This window comes from Ceratotherium simum, chromosome 9, assembly GCF_057802395.1.
Source record: "Ceratotherium simum simum isolate JZ-2026a chromosome 9, ASM5780239v1, whole genome shotgun sequence".
NCBI lineage: Eukaryota > Metazoa > Chordata > Mammalia > Perissodactyla > Rhinocerotidae > Ceratotherium > Ceratotherium simum.
The window spans coordinates 72,828,090-72,843,199 of NC_141908.1; the positions used below are offsets into that span (position 1 = coordinate 72,828,090).

A 15,110-nucleotide genomic window follows, 5' to 3' on the forward strand; every position below is an offset into this window, starting at 1 on the left:
CGATGTGAAAGACACTGGGGTAGAAGAGGGAGTAATCAAAAAATGAATTAAAAAACTCTCAAGAAGGGGATCATCTGCTTGGGAAGATAAAACATGTTAACAAGTATACCCTGAGACAGATGGGGACAGATGTCATGAATACAAGTGAAATTACGTGGGAATGCAAGAAAAAACTAACCACTTATGCCTGGGGAGCTAAGAGCAAGCTACCCAACATGCTGCCCTTGGATGATGCGTCTGACAGCCGCCACCTCCTCAACGATGAGACCCGACAACAGGTGCCCACAGCATCCTGCAGAGCCCTACTGCCTCCATGATAATCGCTAGAAGATAAACCTTCACTCCACTCGCTGGTGGGAGGCAGCACAAGAGCAGAGCTCTGGAGCTGGGTTCAAATCCAATTCTATCACTTACTGATGGTGGGACCCTGGCCAATTCACTTAACCTTGCTGTGCCTCAGTTTCCTCTTCTATAAAATGTGGATAAAAATAGCAGCTATCTACAAGGCTGCTATGAGCATGAAAGGAACTAATCTAAGTGCTCACAAGAGTGTCTAGCACACAGTCAATGTTACACATTACAGGATGCTCATTAAATGTTCACCCGTATCACTGTTATCACAGTGGCATGCACATAGTAGGCATTAAGAAGTGCTGAGTGACCAAATGAACGAAAACACAAAAGGAAGAAGTAACACTTGAGAACAGAAGATGGAGCCAAATTTCACAAGCCCGAAGAGCTAAATTTGAGACCATTCCCCTTAAGAATAATTTCCTTTCACGTAGATGAGGATTTCGACATCTTATTCCATGTCAATTCTAGAAATCAGCCATCACTGTGGGAAAACAACTTTGTAGTATTTAATGGCTTTGATTTATATTAGACGGAAAAAAGTTCACTCCCTTTAAATGTACTGGAAGCAAAGCAATTCATTTAAAAGGGGAGGGGGGCAAGATTTCAGAGCTGGAAGAAAACCGATTAACTGCCCAGTGGATGGGAGCTCTGACTTCTAAGGTGCAGTGAAAAGTAGCGCAGCCAAATACAGGCATAGCACGAGCCTCTCCCAATGTTCCTTTAGTGATTTTAGTTCACTGGACGCCAGTCATTTGTAAAGGAAGGATGGGGGAATCACAGGGAGATACACCCACTTTAGTTAGGGCATCCAGCTTAGCTAAAAATCTTATTACAGTCCTAATGCACGAAGCAGAGAGACAAGGCTGGAAGTGATAAGCTTTCAGGCCTGTCTGATAATCCATTTTGTCCACAGGCAGGAGGCCTTTCTCTGTCTTCCACGACAAGCAGCGTTCAAATGCAAAGCCATCAGCAGACTGTGAGGTCAGGTACCTACCAGCCCACATTCAGGGTTCTTTACAAGGCCTACAACTTTAGGTTGAAACCCCTAAATGAGTCCAAAACCCTCAGGGAATAAAGTGGATAGCTGTGTTACCCACATAGCCGAGATAATACTTAACGCTGTGTAACCATCGAAACTTTTATAAAAGCTATGAGGCAGAACTTGTTCTTAAGAATACATCGTAACTCATCCTAAATAGTATTCTAAATGCAACTTAAACTTTTCTCAAGGTCCAGCCGTCATTAATGAGAAGCTCTCTTCTGAAGCGTGTCTGGCAAGTTATGACTGGCAAAAAGGGACCACCCCCTCCACGTGTGCACGGTAAGTTCCTGACCCCCTGTATCTAAGGACACAAAGTGACTCAGCAAGTCTCTACACGGAGCAGAAACACACGCAGTGTTCTCTCAACTTGGGTTCCCCCTGGACTCGGAGTTCTCTGACGAGTACAGCTACTCAGGCCGCCAGGTGAAATCTGGTCCGAGTGGAGACCAGAGCTGACTCCTTGGTACGCGTCCACTCTTTCGTACCCAGGTATGACACCATCAGCGTCTTCCCAAGTCCTTACTTGGACCATCTGCGCCCTTCCATTCAGTAGAATGTTTACAAACACTGGGCGCTCAGGCTGTTGAACCAAACTCGGCACCAGCAACACGACATGCTCGTCTGGCAGGGGAGGGCACAGGAAGCGCCGTGTCCTGCCTCCAGCTTCCCAGTGTCCTGGAAAGCCTTCCCTGCCAGGCCCGCCTGACTCTGATACAAGGCCATTTTACCTGGGCTCCAGGGACATAATCACAAATCCATTCTCTTTCATCTAGTCTAAACTTCAGGCTTGCCACCTATCTTCTCTGGGCTGGGGATTAAAGGTTTATTAAAAAGATCCACAGAAATCAAGTCAATAGTTTCAATGAGAGCCTGACGGCTCCTCCCATGGTTAAAATACCTACACTTTGTAACATCTATTTTGCTTGCCTATGGGTTCTCAGATGAGGCTGCTGAAGCTGAGTGCAGGATGAATAAGATGCTACTGAGGTCTTACTGCTAGAAGGTAGTCTGGGGAAGAAGGGATTTTACTGAGTCTTTCACGTGTTCCATTGGCCTTGAATGCTCTTCACCGGAGCTGGTTTATGCCTCACTTCGTTCAGGTCTCTCTATCTGTACAGCTTTATCTGCGAGGGCTTCCCCGGCCACTCTGTGTAAGACAACTCTCCATCCCTGTCTTTCTCTAGACCCCGTCCCCTGCTTTCTTTTGCATCATGGCATTCATCAGCTCTTGGCATGCTGTGACCTACTAATCTGTCTATTGCCTGTCTCTATCCATGGCAATGGCAGTTCTGAGAACTGGCTGGCTTATCTGTTTTGCATAGGTGTTCAATAAATATTTGTTGAGCGAATGAGCCAAACATAGTTACTTTAAATATCATGTCATTTTAATCCTCCCCACCCTACAAGTCACGTATTTCAAGTCTTTTTAGAGACAGGAAAACTGAGGTTGGTTCCTAAATACTTGGAGAGCATCCCGTCCGCGTGAAGAGCGTGACCCTTCAACTAGACTGCCTGGGTAAGAGCACAGCTCAGTCACTGCCCACTCGGTGACACTGGGCAAGTCACCGGATGGTTCTGAACCTGGGGCTCCTCATCTGTAAATGGCAATAGTAATAACAGTACTCCCTGACGGAGCTGTTGTGAGGAGCTTAACCGTATAAAGAGCTCAAACAGTTCACGGCTCACAGGTGGCGTGAAACAAGAGTTATGTAAATAAAATGTCAGCTGAAGAACACCTTATAAAAATTACTTTCTCATTCTGATTTCTTACTCCTACAACAATCTCCTGATTATAACCCAGCTTTCTGGTTCATCTGTCTAGAAGGGAAGTATAGACGTGATGACTCTGGCCTATGTGACACAGTTACACATTTCTCATCATAAATTAATCAGTCTGTGAGTCTTGTTTAATGTGCTAACAAAATCAGGGTTTGGAACCAACAAGACTGAGGCCCAAACCCAGACAGTGTCACAAAGACACGCCTTGTGCCATTGCTTAGCAACCTCTCAGCCACCTTCTCCAAACAATACCACAACTTTAATTCAACTACCTATAACACAGGCTGTATGCCGAGGGAGGAGGAAGAGTCATTGCCTAAGAGACCTTCTCTCCAATCGGCAGAAGATGGTGAGAATCGTAGGTAGAAGAACATCCAAGCAAAACTGAGTAGTCCCCTTAACAAGTGCCCTCACCCCATCCACTGCATACACCACTTCAGAATAGTGCTGCAACAGACAACCCGCTGTCCACGTTTCACCTGAACCAGGATGTGGCACGTTTCACCTCACACAGGGCTGTGAGCCCTCACTGGAAGAGCAGAGTCAAGTGCCAAAGCCACAGCAGCCCACAGGCAGGCTGGGCTCCCCATGGCAGCTCCCGCCTGTTACCTTGCCCTGGTGATCGTGCTTCATCTCCCAGCCCCTCGGCAGCTCCAGCTGTTTGTTCGCGAACATGTTGAGGAATCCCACAAGGTCCCGGTTATGCTGGTAGCGTTCAAAGTGGTGGGTATCCCTCCGGACTTTGGTGATCATGTGCTTCAAACACGTGTTGTTTGTAAACATGCGGTAGGCACTCTGGACAAAAGGATCGAGAAGCAATCAATGTTAAGCTGCTTGTGACATGTAGCACAACATATACGCTGCACATGGGTATATCTATCTTTCTGGTGGTACATACATAGGCTTCCACATAACTCTGGACCTACACATGCAAACAACAGAGCAAAATATTTTGATCAAAATAAAATAGAAAGACTACAGAAAGTAAGGTGGTCTCCACTGATAATGTCTAGTTTTCTAAACTGAAGAATGCTGTAGAGTCTCATTCTATAGGGGATGTTAGGTCCTAAAGTTGGTTTTAGGCAAAAAACATAGAGTCAAAATCACACCATGCTGGGGACAGATATACACGTCACAGTGAGCTCCCACACAGCCAGTTTTTCCTCCAGCATTGGAATTGATCACTGGTTTTGGGGTGGGTGCCAGATGACGCAGCTGGCATACATTTAGGAGTCAAGCTGTAGGGAAAAATGCTTGGCCATATATCTGAATATGAGAAGCACATGCAGTGGGCTGAGCAGCTCTCACAGTTGAGTCATGTGCAACTGAGACCACAATAGACTAAGGTTTTTCATCTCATACCTTCTTAGAGGCATAAGCTCAGTGAACAGAATGTCAGGTAGAACTGTCTGGACTGTATACCTCATCATTTTTTTTCTCTTTTTTTCTTGTGTATATATATGGTTGAACTTATATGATTGAAATGCATTTAATAAAGCTCCATTATACCACCACACAAAAAAGTGATTATTTTGTCAAAAACTCTATAGTCTTCACCTTTATGATGCTTAAAGAAGATTCCAAAAATTGACTATATGCCATAGGCTGTCCTCATATGGGTTACTCAACAAATAGTCACTGCATAAAACCATGTGCCAAGCAGTAGAAAAGGAATAACTGTATGGAGCTATTTCCATGAATTATCAGAAGGAATATGATATTCATTAAATAGACCAGGCCATGAATGATCTACCCTGGAATTCTATTCTTCCTAGATAGATTCAAAAGGCTTTGGATTCCTCTACCTTTGGTATTCCAAGGATACTAGACTGAATCTTTACTTCATGGGTCCTGTTATTTATTTTGGTCCAAGACCAAGGCAAACCCAAAAGAAACCAGAATCCCTGGAAATCATTTCATTTTAATAAACATTTACTGCCTTTGCTGTTCCCAGTACTGTGCTAGTTATTGAAGATAAAAGATGAATGAGTATGAGGACAGTCAACATTGCTCCCATCTTTCCAGGGTCCTTTAAGATGCGTCATGTCCAGTCAAAGCATTTATTGCCAATGTGAGCCTCTAGAACTTTCTTCCCTTTGGCACAGTAAGCACAGCAACTGGCAATGTTTGAAATGGTGGCTGCTCCTCAGTCTGGGTCCCTGGGTCCCTGAGCGACTACAGCAATCAGAGAACCCTGACAACCCAATTTGGAAGGAGAAACAAACCTTTGTTAGCTTAAGTCACTGAGATTTGTTGGACAACATTATTGACATATAACCTGAACTATATAAAATAACTTTTGTATAGTTATTCTGATTGATTCATTATCATTATATACTTTTTGCTTTGCATTAAAATATCCTTCCCCTATCAAAGCAGAAGGAAAGAAGGAAGGATGAACAAATGGAAGGAAAAAAGGAAAGAAGGAAGGAAGGTAGGAAGGAAGGAAGGATGGACAGATGAAAGGAAGGAAGGAGGAAGACCACACTGAACTGTCCTCAAACATCAGCGTACTAGTTCCTCAGTACACCTGAGCATAAAATGTTTTGCGGTCATATTTCAACCTGACAGTCTAAATGAGAGGAGGTTTTGATGGCTGTGAGAAATTGTGAAGTTCAGAGCGCAGAGTACTGCCAAAGCAGGCAGGCCTATGCAGGCGCTCCGGGCGATTAGGGAGCATGAGAGAGTAAGAAAGGGATACCATGAAAGCAGAGAAGGAGACTAATAAAAGAAGTTGGAGGTTGTCAGGGGCAAACATTAGCTAACGAATAGTTCAGCCTGTGGCTGACCCTGCCTTGGAGCTTTATGTACAATCAGCAAGGCATCTGTTTTCTGCATTTGCTCCGTGCTGCTGATACATTTTCACAGAAGCTGTTGCAAGCTCAGAGGCCTGACACCACACGAGCTTGTGTGGGGGAGACAGTAATGTGCTTTCAAGGCATACTTCCTAGTAAGCCTCTCTGGGGATGAATTATTGTGAGATCATTCTGTCAGATAAATCACTACATTAACTGCTGCTCTAAATAGGTGTATCTCTTGGTCCCCACACACCTCCCTCCTCCCCTTAAAATAAGTGAATAGGCTACATCCTGATTTTTTATCTGGAGCACCAGAAATGCTCCTCACTCTGCTAAAGAAAAGCAGCAGCACTTCATTAGGGAAGAAGTAGTGGCAATTAGGTGAAGGAACCCACCGCAGCCTCAGGCTTGAAGTAACTCCCTGGGGTTGGACAGCTCTTTAAGCACAGGAGTCTGAAGACAGGTCTTATAATTAATTATGCCCTTTCATCCTCCTCCTCACCACTCAATGAGACATGTAACATAGTACCAAGTTCGACTGATCCTTGCAAAAAGCATCTCCCAAAGAAAATTAAGTGCAAGAAAGATTTCTCTCATTAGTAACTAGCAAACGACCTTCAGAACCATAGCTTTTTCAAGTCTAAACAATATGTACACGACTATTAGGGTCTATATAAAACCCTTAAGGCAAACAGGAACGTCCCCCCAGGCTGCTACATTTTAATAAAGAAACGACACACATATGTTTATTTACATATATGTTTATTTACACATGTGCTTATGTAACACATACCTACACATGTATGTTACATATATGTTTATATAACACTATATGTTTATTCTGTTTTTTTGTTTTTTTGTTTACAGAGGAAGCTGCACAGCCCAAGGCAGCACAGATAATCAGATGGCAGCTCCAACGCCCAAACCCACGCCTTCTCAGGTTGTTGAGAGCCTGTCTCCTTTGCCACTCTGCCAGTCCCTGGCCCTAATCAACGATCAAGCTGTTGTGATGACATTACTTCCTTCTTGAAAACTTTCCACGGCTGCTGTGTGTTTTTATGCTTGTGACTTTTTTTTTTTGAGGAAGATTGGCCCTGAGCTAACATCTGTTGCCAATCTTCCTCTTTTTCTTTTTTCTTCCCAAAGCCCCAGTACAAAGTTGTACATCCTAGTCGTAGGTCCTGACAGTTCTTCTATCCGGGACACTGCCTCAGCATGGCTTGATAAGCAGTGAGTAGGTCCGCACCCAGGATCTGAACCTGTGAACCCCGGGCCGCCAAAGCAGAAAGCACGAACTTAACGGCTACGCCACCGGACCAGCCCCTATTCTGTTTTTAAATATATATTTTATACATGTTTATTCAATATATATACTGTTTTTGAATATATACATATGTATGTATATTGTACATAAAGGAAATTTATACTCCAGTTCATACAAAGCTACAGTGAGGATTCAAACAGCTCTGTCACTCACGAACAGTGACAAAGAAAGTCATTGAATCTCAACTGTTCAAATGTGAGATGGGATAATAATAACCCTGTTGTCTTCATAGGCTTGTGAGAGTCAAATCCTATAGAACAAAGGATGTAAAAGTGCTTTGAAGAGGCAAAAATTACTATAAAAATACAGAGTAGAAGTAAGTAAAAGAATATATCAGGGATTATGCCTACCATACCTATGCTATAACAGATGAACGATGTAGTAAAATTGTTTTCTACTTTTAGTCTTTGAAGATCTTGGGCCAGTATCCCACTTTTTATTAACTGAGGAAGAGTCTCATAACCTTTCATTAATTATGTGCTAAGCGCTGTGCTAAACCCCAAGGATACAGAGATGAGCATGGCCTGATCACTCACAAGATTGAGGAAGGAAAATTACAGGAGGAGGTGAGAGGAAGAGGCTCACTGGAGGCAGAAAACAGAGTCTGGAAAACAAAGGCCACAGCTGCAGTGAAAATACAGAAACACACTGATGGGACCAGAGCTAAGAATGAGTGGTCCAAAGAGGCGAGAGACTGTAAACCGGTGGGAGTAGACTGAAAGAGCTTAATCTCCACGGACGCTGACAAGGACAAAGCTGTGGGCTAAGAGAGCAGAGGCATCTTTATTCTCCCTCTGGGGTTTAGAGGGTCTAACGGGGTAAGGATCCTGTTCTGTGTTTGGCTTGTTGTTTTGTTTTGGGCTTATAGAAAAAGATGCAGTAAAGGGATCTGATCTTCTACCTGAAACAAAAGTAGATTAGCGAAGGGCACATGGGCCCCACTGCATGGCCGTCTCATGATGATGCACAGAATGACTGACCTGGGAAGCTGCTGTGTGTGGACTCAGAAGCAGGGAGGCAAGTTGGCAGTAGTTAGTAATAGACAGAGCTCCTTTAAGTGATCTCTAAAGGGCGCAAAGTTTCCTTTTCCTTTGACATGATTTAAAATATCTTTTTTAGTTACTCCTTCTCTATTCCAAAACTCCCTTTCCCAACTTTCCTCTTGGTTGTTTCTTGTCTTCCTAGCAAGAAACAAACACTTGACGGTTGAATGCATGATCAACTGAATTTCTTTAGTGGAATTTTGTTAAAATAACTCTCCTTAGAGCTTAATGTGTTTTGTTTGGTTAAGTGCTTGAGGTGTTAGAAGTGAAAAGTATTGACAGGCGTTGAGGGGAATGTTACAGCCGTTTGGCAGCAGAATAAGAAAATTATATGTAAACACTAGTTCTTATCAATCAATCACAATGCAAATAATAATCAATCCTTTTTCCTTTTTTTGGCAGGTTTATTTTTAGTTTATGGTGACCATATGTCCTGGATTATCTACTCCACTCTCAATTTCACCTAATTCTGTTCTTTCAATAACACAGGTGAGTACATCACTGCTAAATAAAACCTATCTTTCACATTTCAGAAATCTTTCATCAAGAACAGCTATTCTGAATTCGGCCTTGGAAAATAACATCACTGCATCTATAGAAAATGTCTCTCATCTCACAAGGGAGCAGATGTGAACATCTGTATCTATTATCTGCTAAACAAAATTTATTATAAACAAAACCAAGAAACACTGTTCCCATTAGATGTATGTTGGGATACGGAAACAGACCTGTCTTACCCAGTCTGTCTTTACAATATTTTTATTTTATTTTTTTAAATTTTTTTATGGGAGGAAGATCAGCCCTGAGCTAACATCCGACGCCAATCCTCCTCTCTTTTTGCTGAGGAAGATTGGCCCTGGGCTAACACCTGTGCCCATGCTCCTCTACTTTATATGGCATGCTGCCACAGCATGGTTTGACAAGTGGTGCGTCGGTGTGCGCCTGGGATCCAAACCTGTGAACCCCAGGCCACCATAGCAGAGCACGTGCACTTAGCCACTGTGCCACTGGGCCAGTCCCTTTACAATATTTTTAATCATAAAGGGTTTTACAATGTTTTCATCTAGCTAAGAGTAAAATAGAGGGAAAATATAACTTACTATAAACCATCAATTCATCTGTTTTGCAACATCAGGAACTCCTGACTTATAAGAATATACTTATGTATTTTGGAACAATACTTTTCTTCATTAAGTACTAGGAAGTGTAGATGATGGAACTAATATATTTCTAGAGCTCATGAAAAGCCAGAGTAATAGTTATCTGGCATGTATGTTGGAAACATTATTCAGCTACATATAATGAAATGTATTTATTAATGACATTAGTTAGACAGATACAGGCATACCAACTATGAGAGACATGACACTAATAACCAAATCTTGAGTTATCAGGAGATGTGGTTTAACAAGACCATTTTGCAAGAAATCTGCTCACAACCAGCAGAGGGCAGTAGAATGTATCTTAAAGCAATCACAATGCAAAAAAGAAAAAAAGCCAGTATTTTTCAAGTTTTCCTTTAAAGTTATGACAACCATATATCTACTTAATTTTCTCCTTTCCAATAAAGATGATCAGGTAAATTACTGCCACATGAAATCTATTTTCTATGACTATCTTTCAACATAAACTAATATCTTCAAATCATAAAAAAGAGAATTAGGAAAGCTTTTAAATTAATATACTCCTGTTGCATGTTGAACATTTTCAATAATGTAAACTGAGAATCTACTGAAACAGTTATAGATCATAAACATTTCAAGCAAAAGACTAGATCATAAATCTTAAAATACAAAAACCGAATAAAAGTTTGTTTTGTAACATTTTCTGCTAAGCTAGGAAAAAGAAGAAATTCCAGCAAGTAATGCCCTTTACAAAAAAATTGCCTGACTTAGCCCCATAAATTCACACCTTGAGACCGTTAGCAAGAACAATCCAGCTACTTTAATCAGGGAAAGAAGACTTCCTAAACCCAAGAGGATTTAAATCTTATAGAAATGCAAAGATGCAAAGCATGGATCATCCTTTTAGCCAGTAATGAATGCAGTTCAGATGGGAGGAAGAAAAAAATTAAAATGCTTTAGCAAGAATACTTTAAAATCGAAACGGGCTGCCCAGCAAAAGAAGTTTTAAAATCATGCCTAAGATAAAAAAAGAGAAAAACAACAACACAAAAGCAAAATGAATAAAAAATCTGTAGGCTGCTGAGTATTTTCACACTGTCAAAATAAGCTAGCTGTCGAAAGTCCAGATGAGTTACGGTTGTGACAAAGGCAGGCAGGTCAATTTATACAACATCTCTTTACACTATGAATTCCCAGATTATAGGTCACAGACCAACTGCAACAGAATCACTGAAGGGGCCTGAAAAAAAAAGAGATACAGACTCCTGGGACCCACGCCACACCTAGTGACCAGAATCTCTAAGGTTTGGGAACCAAGAATACGCATTTATTTATAAAAGTCTACCAAGTTTACAAACTGCAGCCCTATCCCACAAGCCGATGCCCGGTAATCCAGCCTCTGCCTGAAACTCTTATATTAGTGATGAGAAGCTTGTACCAAAGAAGGCAGCCCACAGGGAAGTTAGAACTCTGTGCTTAGGGAGGTAGTATTGGTAGCTTGAAATTGGCCATTGTAGGAGTATTAACACTGCAGAAATCGGGAAATGCAAATCAGGTCTTGATTTATTGTTTTGTGGGCTGTCTAGACTAGGAGTGGGCAAACTATGGACCCATGGGCTGGCTGGCTGTGTTTGCAAAGTTTTATTGGAATACAGCCACCTCTATTCGTTTGTTTGTTGTCCTTGGCCCACAAGCTGAAAATATTTACTCTCTGGTCCTCTACAGAAAAAGTTTGCTGCCCTTTCCTAGAAATAAGGTCTCGACTTAAGAAGTTAGTGGAGAAAATAAAATGCTAATAATACAGATTAAACTTCACATTGTGCCGTTTGTTACATTGCAAATAGCGCACACACACACACAAATAAAGAAATATAAATCCAGTACTCAACAACCATTATCCGGCTCAACAGAGAAGGTGCTGACCTCACCAACACAGGAGTGTGAAGTTCCAACACGCGTCTCCCTCGTTTCCCTGTTGTCTTACTTGTTACCATTAACAAAAACGGTCATGTTGGAACTATACTTGTTCATCAATTACAACTGCAGGCTGGCTACTGATGTAAGAGTTCGGCAAAAATCAAAAGAAGCTTTCTGTGTCTATTTTATTATTATTTGTAAATTGTGTGCTACATATCCTTTACACATCAGTAAAATTTACGATAAATGTATATGTAAGCTACATACACACACTTTTTTCCCAGAGAGCCAGTCGTTACAGTAAATCTCTGAATACTACCATCCAATCAGTTGCTCTTTCTTGAAGCCTTTCTTTCTCTTATCCCCACATTCTAATCGATTAGCAAGAATGTCAGCTCTCCCTCCAAAATACGTCCTATATTCATCCACTTGTCACAATCTCTACTGCTACTGCACCAGTCCAAGCCCCTTCCACGTCTCACCACAGGGCCTTTTCACTTGTCTCCCTGATGCCAATCTTGCCCTCTAAAACCCATTCTCAGCATAGTAGATAGAAGGAACTTTTAAAAATCTAAACTACACCCCATAGGAAATCCCTTTAGAATAAATCCTCTTGGAATAAAACCCAAACTCCTTGCCAGATCATACGAGTCCAATATTCTGAAGCCCTGCTCACCTCTCTGACCTTATTACGTACCACATCAAACTTACACCTGTCCTCGAGCCTTTGCTCTTCCTTGGCAAGGTAGGTTCTGCTCCCAGATCTTTACCTTACTGGCTTCTTAACATTTCACAACAGCTTGAATGTGGCTCTCTCAGAGAGGCCTTCCTGTCCACCCGATCTAAAGCAGTGCGTCCAGGCACTTGTTCCCAAGTCACCCTAGCCCAGGGCACTGTTTCAGTTGGCTCCTGCCACACTGTGCTATCTAAATTATCTTTTCTTGTTCACTAGTTTGTTATCTGTAGTTCACTTTGTCTGTCTTGTTTACCACTCTATCCCCAGAGTCTAGAATGTACCAGGCAAATCATAGACATTTAATAAATATTGCTTGAATGAATGATGAACAAATGAACAAAGGAAAACTTGTGCTCTCTGACTCAAAGTCCAAAGCTCCTCCCACCACAGCATGATACTTTCTGTTTTAGAGTAACAGCTCTCAATGTTAGCCTGTTCTTCCTTGTATGAAAGCCTACCGTCTCCCAGAACTGTGCCATACATGCTTAGGTTCCTGCAACCCGGCTTCTGCCTACCTCTCCAGGCTCAGATCTGACTCTCACTAGTGTCCTCTGCTCTCAACACACCAGCAACACTAAACTGCTGTACTACTAGCTCAGTTTCAGTACTTCTGCAGTAATCATCAACACAGCCCTGCAACTTCATGAATCTCTTGTTTTACGAACGTTGCTTTGGCCCATCTTGTTTCTAGGGCAAGTTCCTACTCAGCTTTAAAACCTATCTCAAATGCAAACCCACCTAGGGCTCCTTCCATGTGCCTCCCCTGGAGTTAGTCACTCACTCCAGCAGAGTATCTTCTAGAGCTTCTACAGCCTTGATTATTGCACTCGTAATTCTGGTCATTGCATTGGAGTGTGTTTGCCAGTCTGAGATGCCAGGTCCCACAGTTGCTGCCATCTTTGTATCTCTGGGACTTAACACAGTGCTTAGTACATACAGGAAATCAACAAACTGTGCTAAATTGAATGCACAATTTATTGAAGTCTATTCCCTCTTGCATGAAATCCAAGGACAGCTAGCATGCTATTCATTGCTCACCCTCCTCCCAAGTCTTCTCTGTTCCAAGCTACAGCTGTAAACCAGGAGATAATATCAGTAAAGCCAGGCAGATGCTTATACTTATAAAACAAAGCTAATGAAATAAGACAGAAATATACTAACGTCAATAAACATGTACACATGAACAGCCTCACCACAATGCCTGGTGACTGGACCATGCTGACTTCTACTTTTCCCTCCAGTCTACTCTATTTTTCCTAAGGCACATAATCTGTTTTGTTAAATTCAATATGTTCTTTTATTCCCTTAACAAGCCTCTAATTCTAACTCTCCCCTTATTATTCATTATTGTTTATTATTCATGTATTATTATTAACCCTCAGGGTCATCTTCTTGTTTCTATTCTTTCTATTTACCCTCCAAACCTTGCCAACTCTCTGCCTGTGATTCCTCTCACGCTGGATCCTTCTTCTCTATTTCTTTACTTCGTAGTCCAGGCTCTTATCCACTCATGTCGTGATGAATGGATTATATACAGCTGGACTTCTATGGCCAGTGTTTCCCTCACTCTAAGTCACTCCATGTGTAGCTAAGACAACCTTCCTCTAACCACTATCTTCAGCAGGCCACTCCCTCAGCGCTCGGAGACTTGCGGAGTAATACCCTTTGCCCACCGTGTTACACCCAAACACCTTACAGATACACAAAGCTCTTTCCTTGTGTCTTCCTCATACCTAGTCAAATTTAGAGCTGCTTACTCCCACATTAGCACCACTGACCCAACAAGTTAACTCGTTTGTCAAACCTAAGCCTAAAAGGATTTCGTTTCTTCTCTTTTTCTCATCCCTAACAACCAATTTTTCACCAACTTGTATTGATTCTATTTTCAAAATGTCTCTTGAATCCACGCACTTCTCTCCAGCTCCATGCCAATATCATGGCTCCAGTCATCCTTGTCTCTCCCCTGGACCATGGAAGAGCCTTCACTGTCATCACTCTGCTTCCACTTTTGCCTTTCTCCAGTTTCCAGATTGGAGCTGTCACTCTTGAAGTGCATGACGGCTTCCCACTGATCTCAGAATAAAGTCCTAATTCCTTGCCATGTCCCACAGCCAGATTCATGATCTGGATCTTGCTGACTTTCCACCTAACACCACACCCCTCCCTGTTTCAATCACAACACAGCAGCCCCTCTGCTCTCTTTTCTGAGCCTCAGGTCCCTGCACTTGCTGTTTCAATTGCTTGAAATGAGCTTCCCCTGGCTTTTCCCATGGTTGATGATTTCTCATCCTTCAGCTTTCAACTCACAACTATTTCTTCCGAGAGGCATTCTATAACCATCTTTCTAAAGTGGCCCTTATTCTCTGTCCACTCCAGGGTGGGAACTTGATCTTATTGGCCACTGTGTCTGAAGCACCTACCATAATTTCTAGCATAAATCATGTTTTCAGTCCTATTTTTTGGATGAATGAAATAACTCATTATGCATATAGGACACATTTTTCACTTTCATCTTTGCTCATGCATATCCTCCACCTGGAAGGCCTTCCTACTGTTTTTACTAGCCAGTGTCCATTATTTATTCTGTGACACAACTTACGATTCACATCACAAAGAAATGCTTTCTATCACACTCTAATTTTTTTCTTCACACAAAGAAGTTTTGGCTTAACATATATAATGCTTAATACAGAGCCTGGAACACATGTAGAGCTCAGTAAACATTAGCTATGATCATTCTTACTCTTATTACACAAATGAAGATCATTTCCTTTGGCCTGTTGCTTTTTCCATCCCATACTTTCAGATTTGACACTCACAGGGTTAGAATGCAGCACGGTGAAGAACTCTGGGCTGATGAGGAACTTCACAGGGGGAGACTGTAACAGCAACGTGAGCCTGGATCTGGAGGTAGAGTGGGGCAGGACGCTCTCCCGTCGGAAATCTAGATGGGGAGACCACAAAGGCTTTCAGGGAAATTCTTCCATGAAGTG

General features: G+C 42.1%; 1 protein-coding gene across 5 annotated transcripts in view; it reads right to left on the minus strand.

Moving 5' to 3' along the window:
- HECW2 (HECT, C2 and WW domain containing E3 ubiquitin protein ligase 2) overlaps positions 1 to 15,110 on the minus strand; it is a 371,054-nt gene that overhangs the window by 86,720 nt on the left and 269,224 nt on the right. For all 5 annotated transcript variants that reach the window (XM_087435521.1, XM_087435523.1, XM_087435522.1 and 2 more), the window contains 2 exons: positions 14,937 to 15,061; positions 3,785 to 3,970 (listed from right to left, as the gene is read on the minus strand). In XM_087435521.1, the coding sequence (XP_087291647.1) occupies positions 3,785 to 3,970; positions 14,937 to 15,061 (311 nt within the window). The remainder of the gene's footprint in view (positions 1 to 3,784; positions 3,971 to 14,936; positions 15,062 to 15,110) is intronic.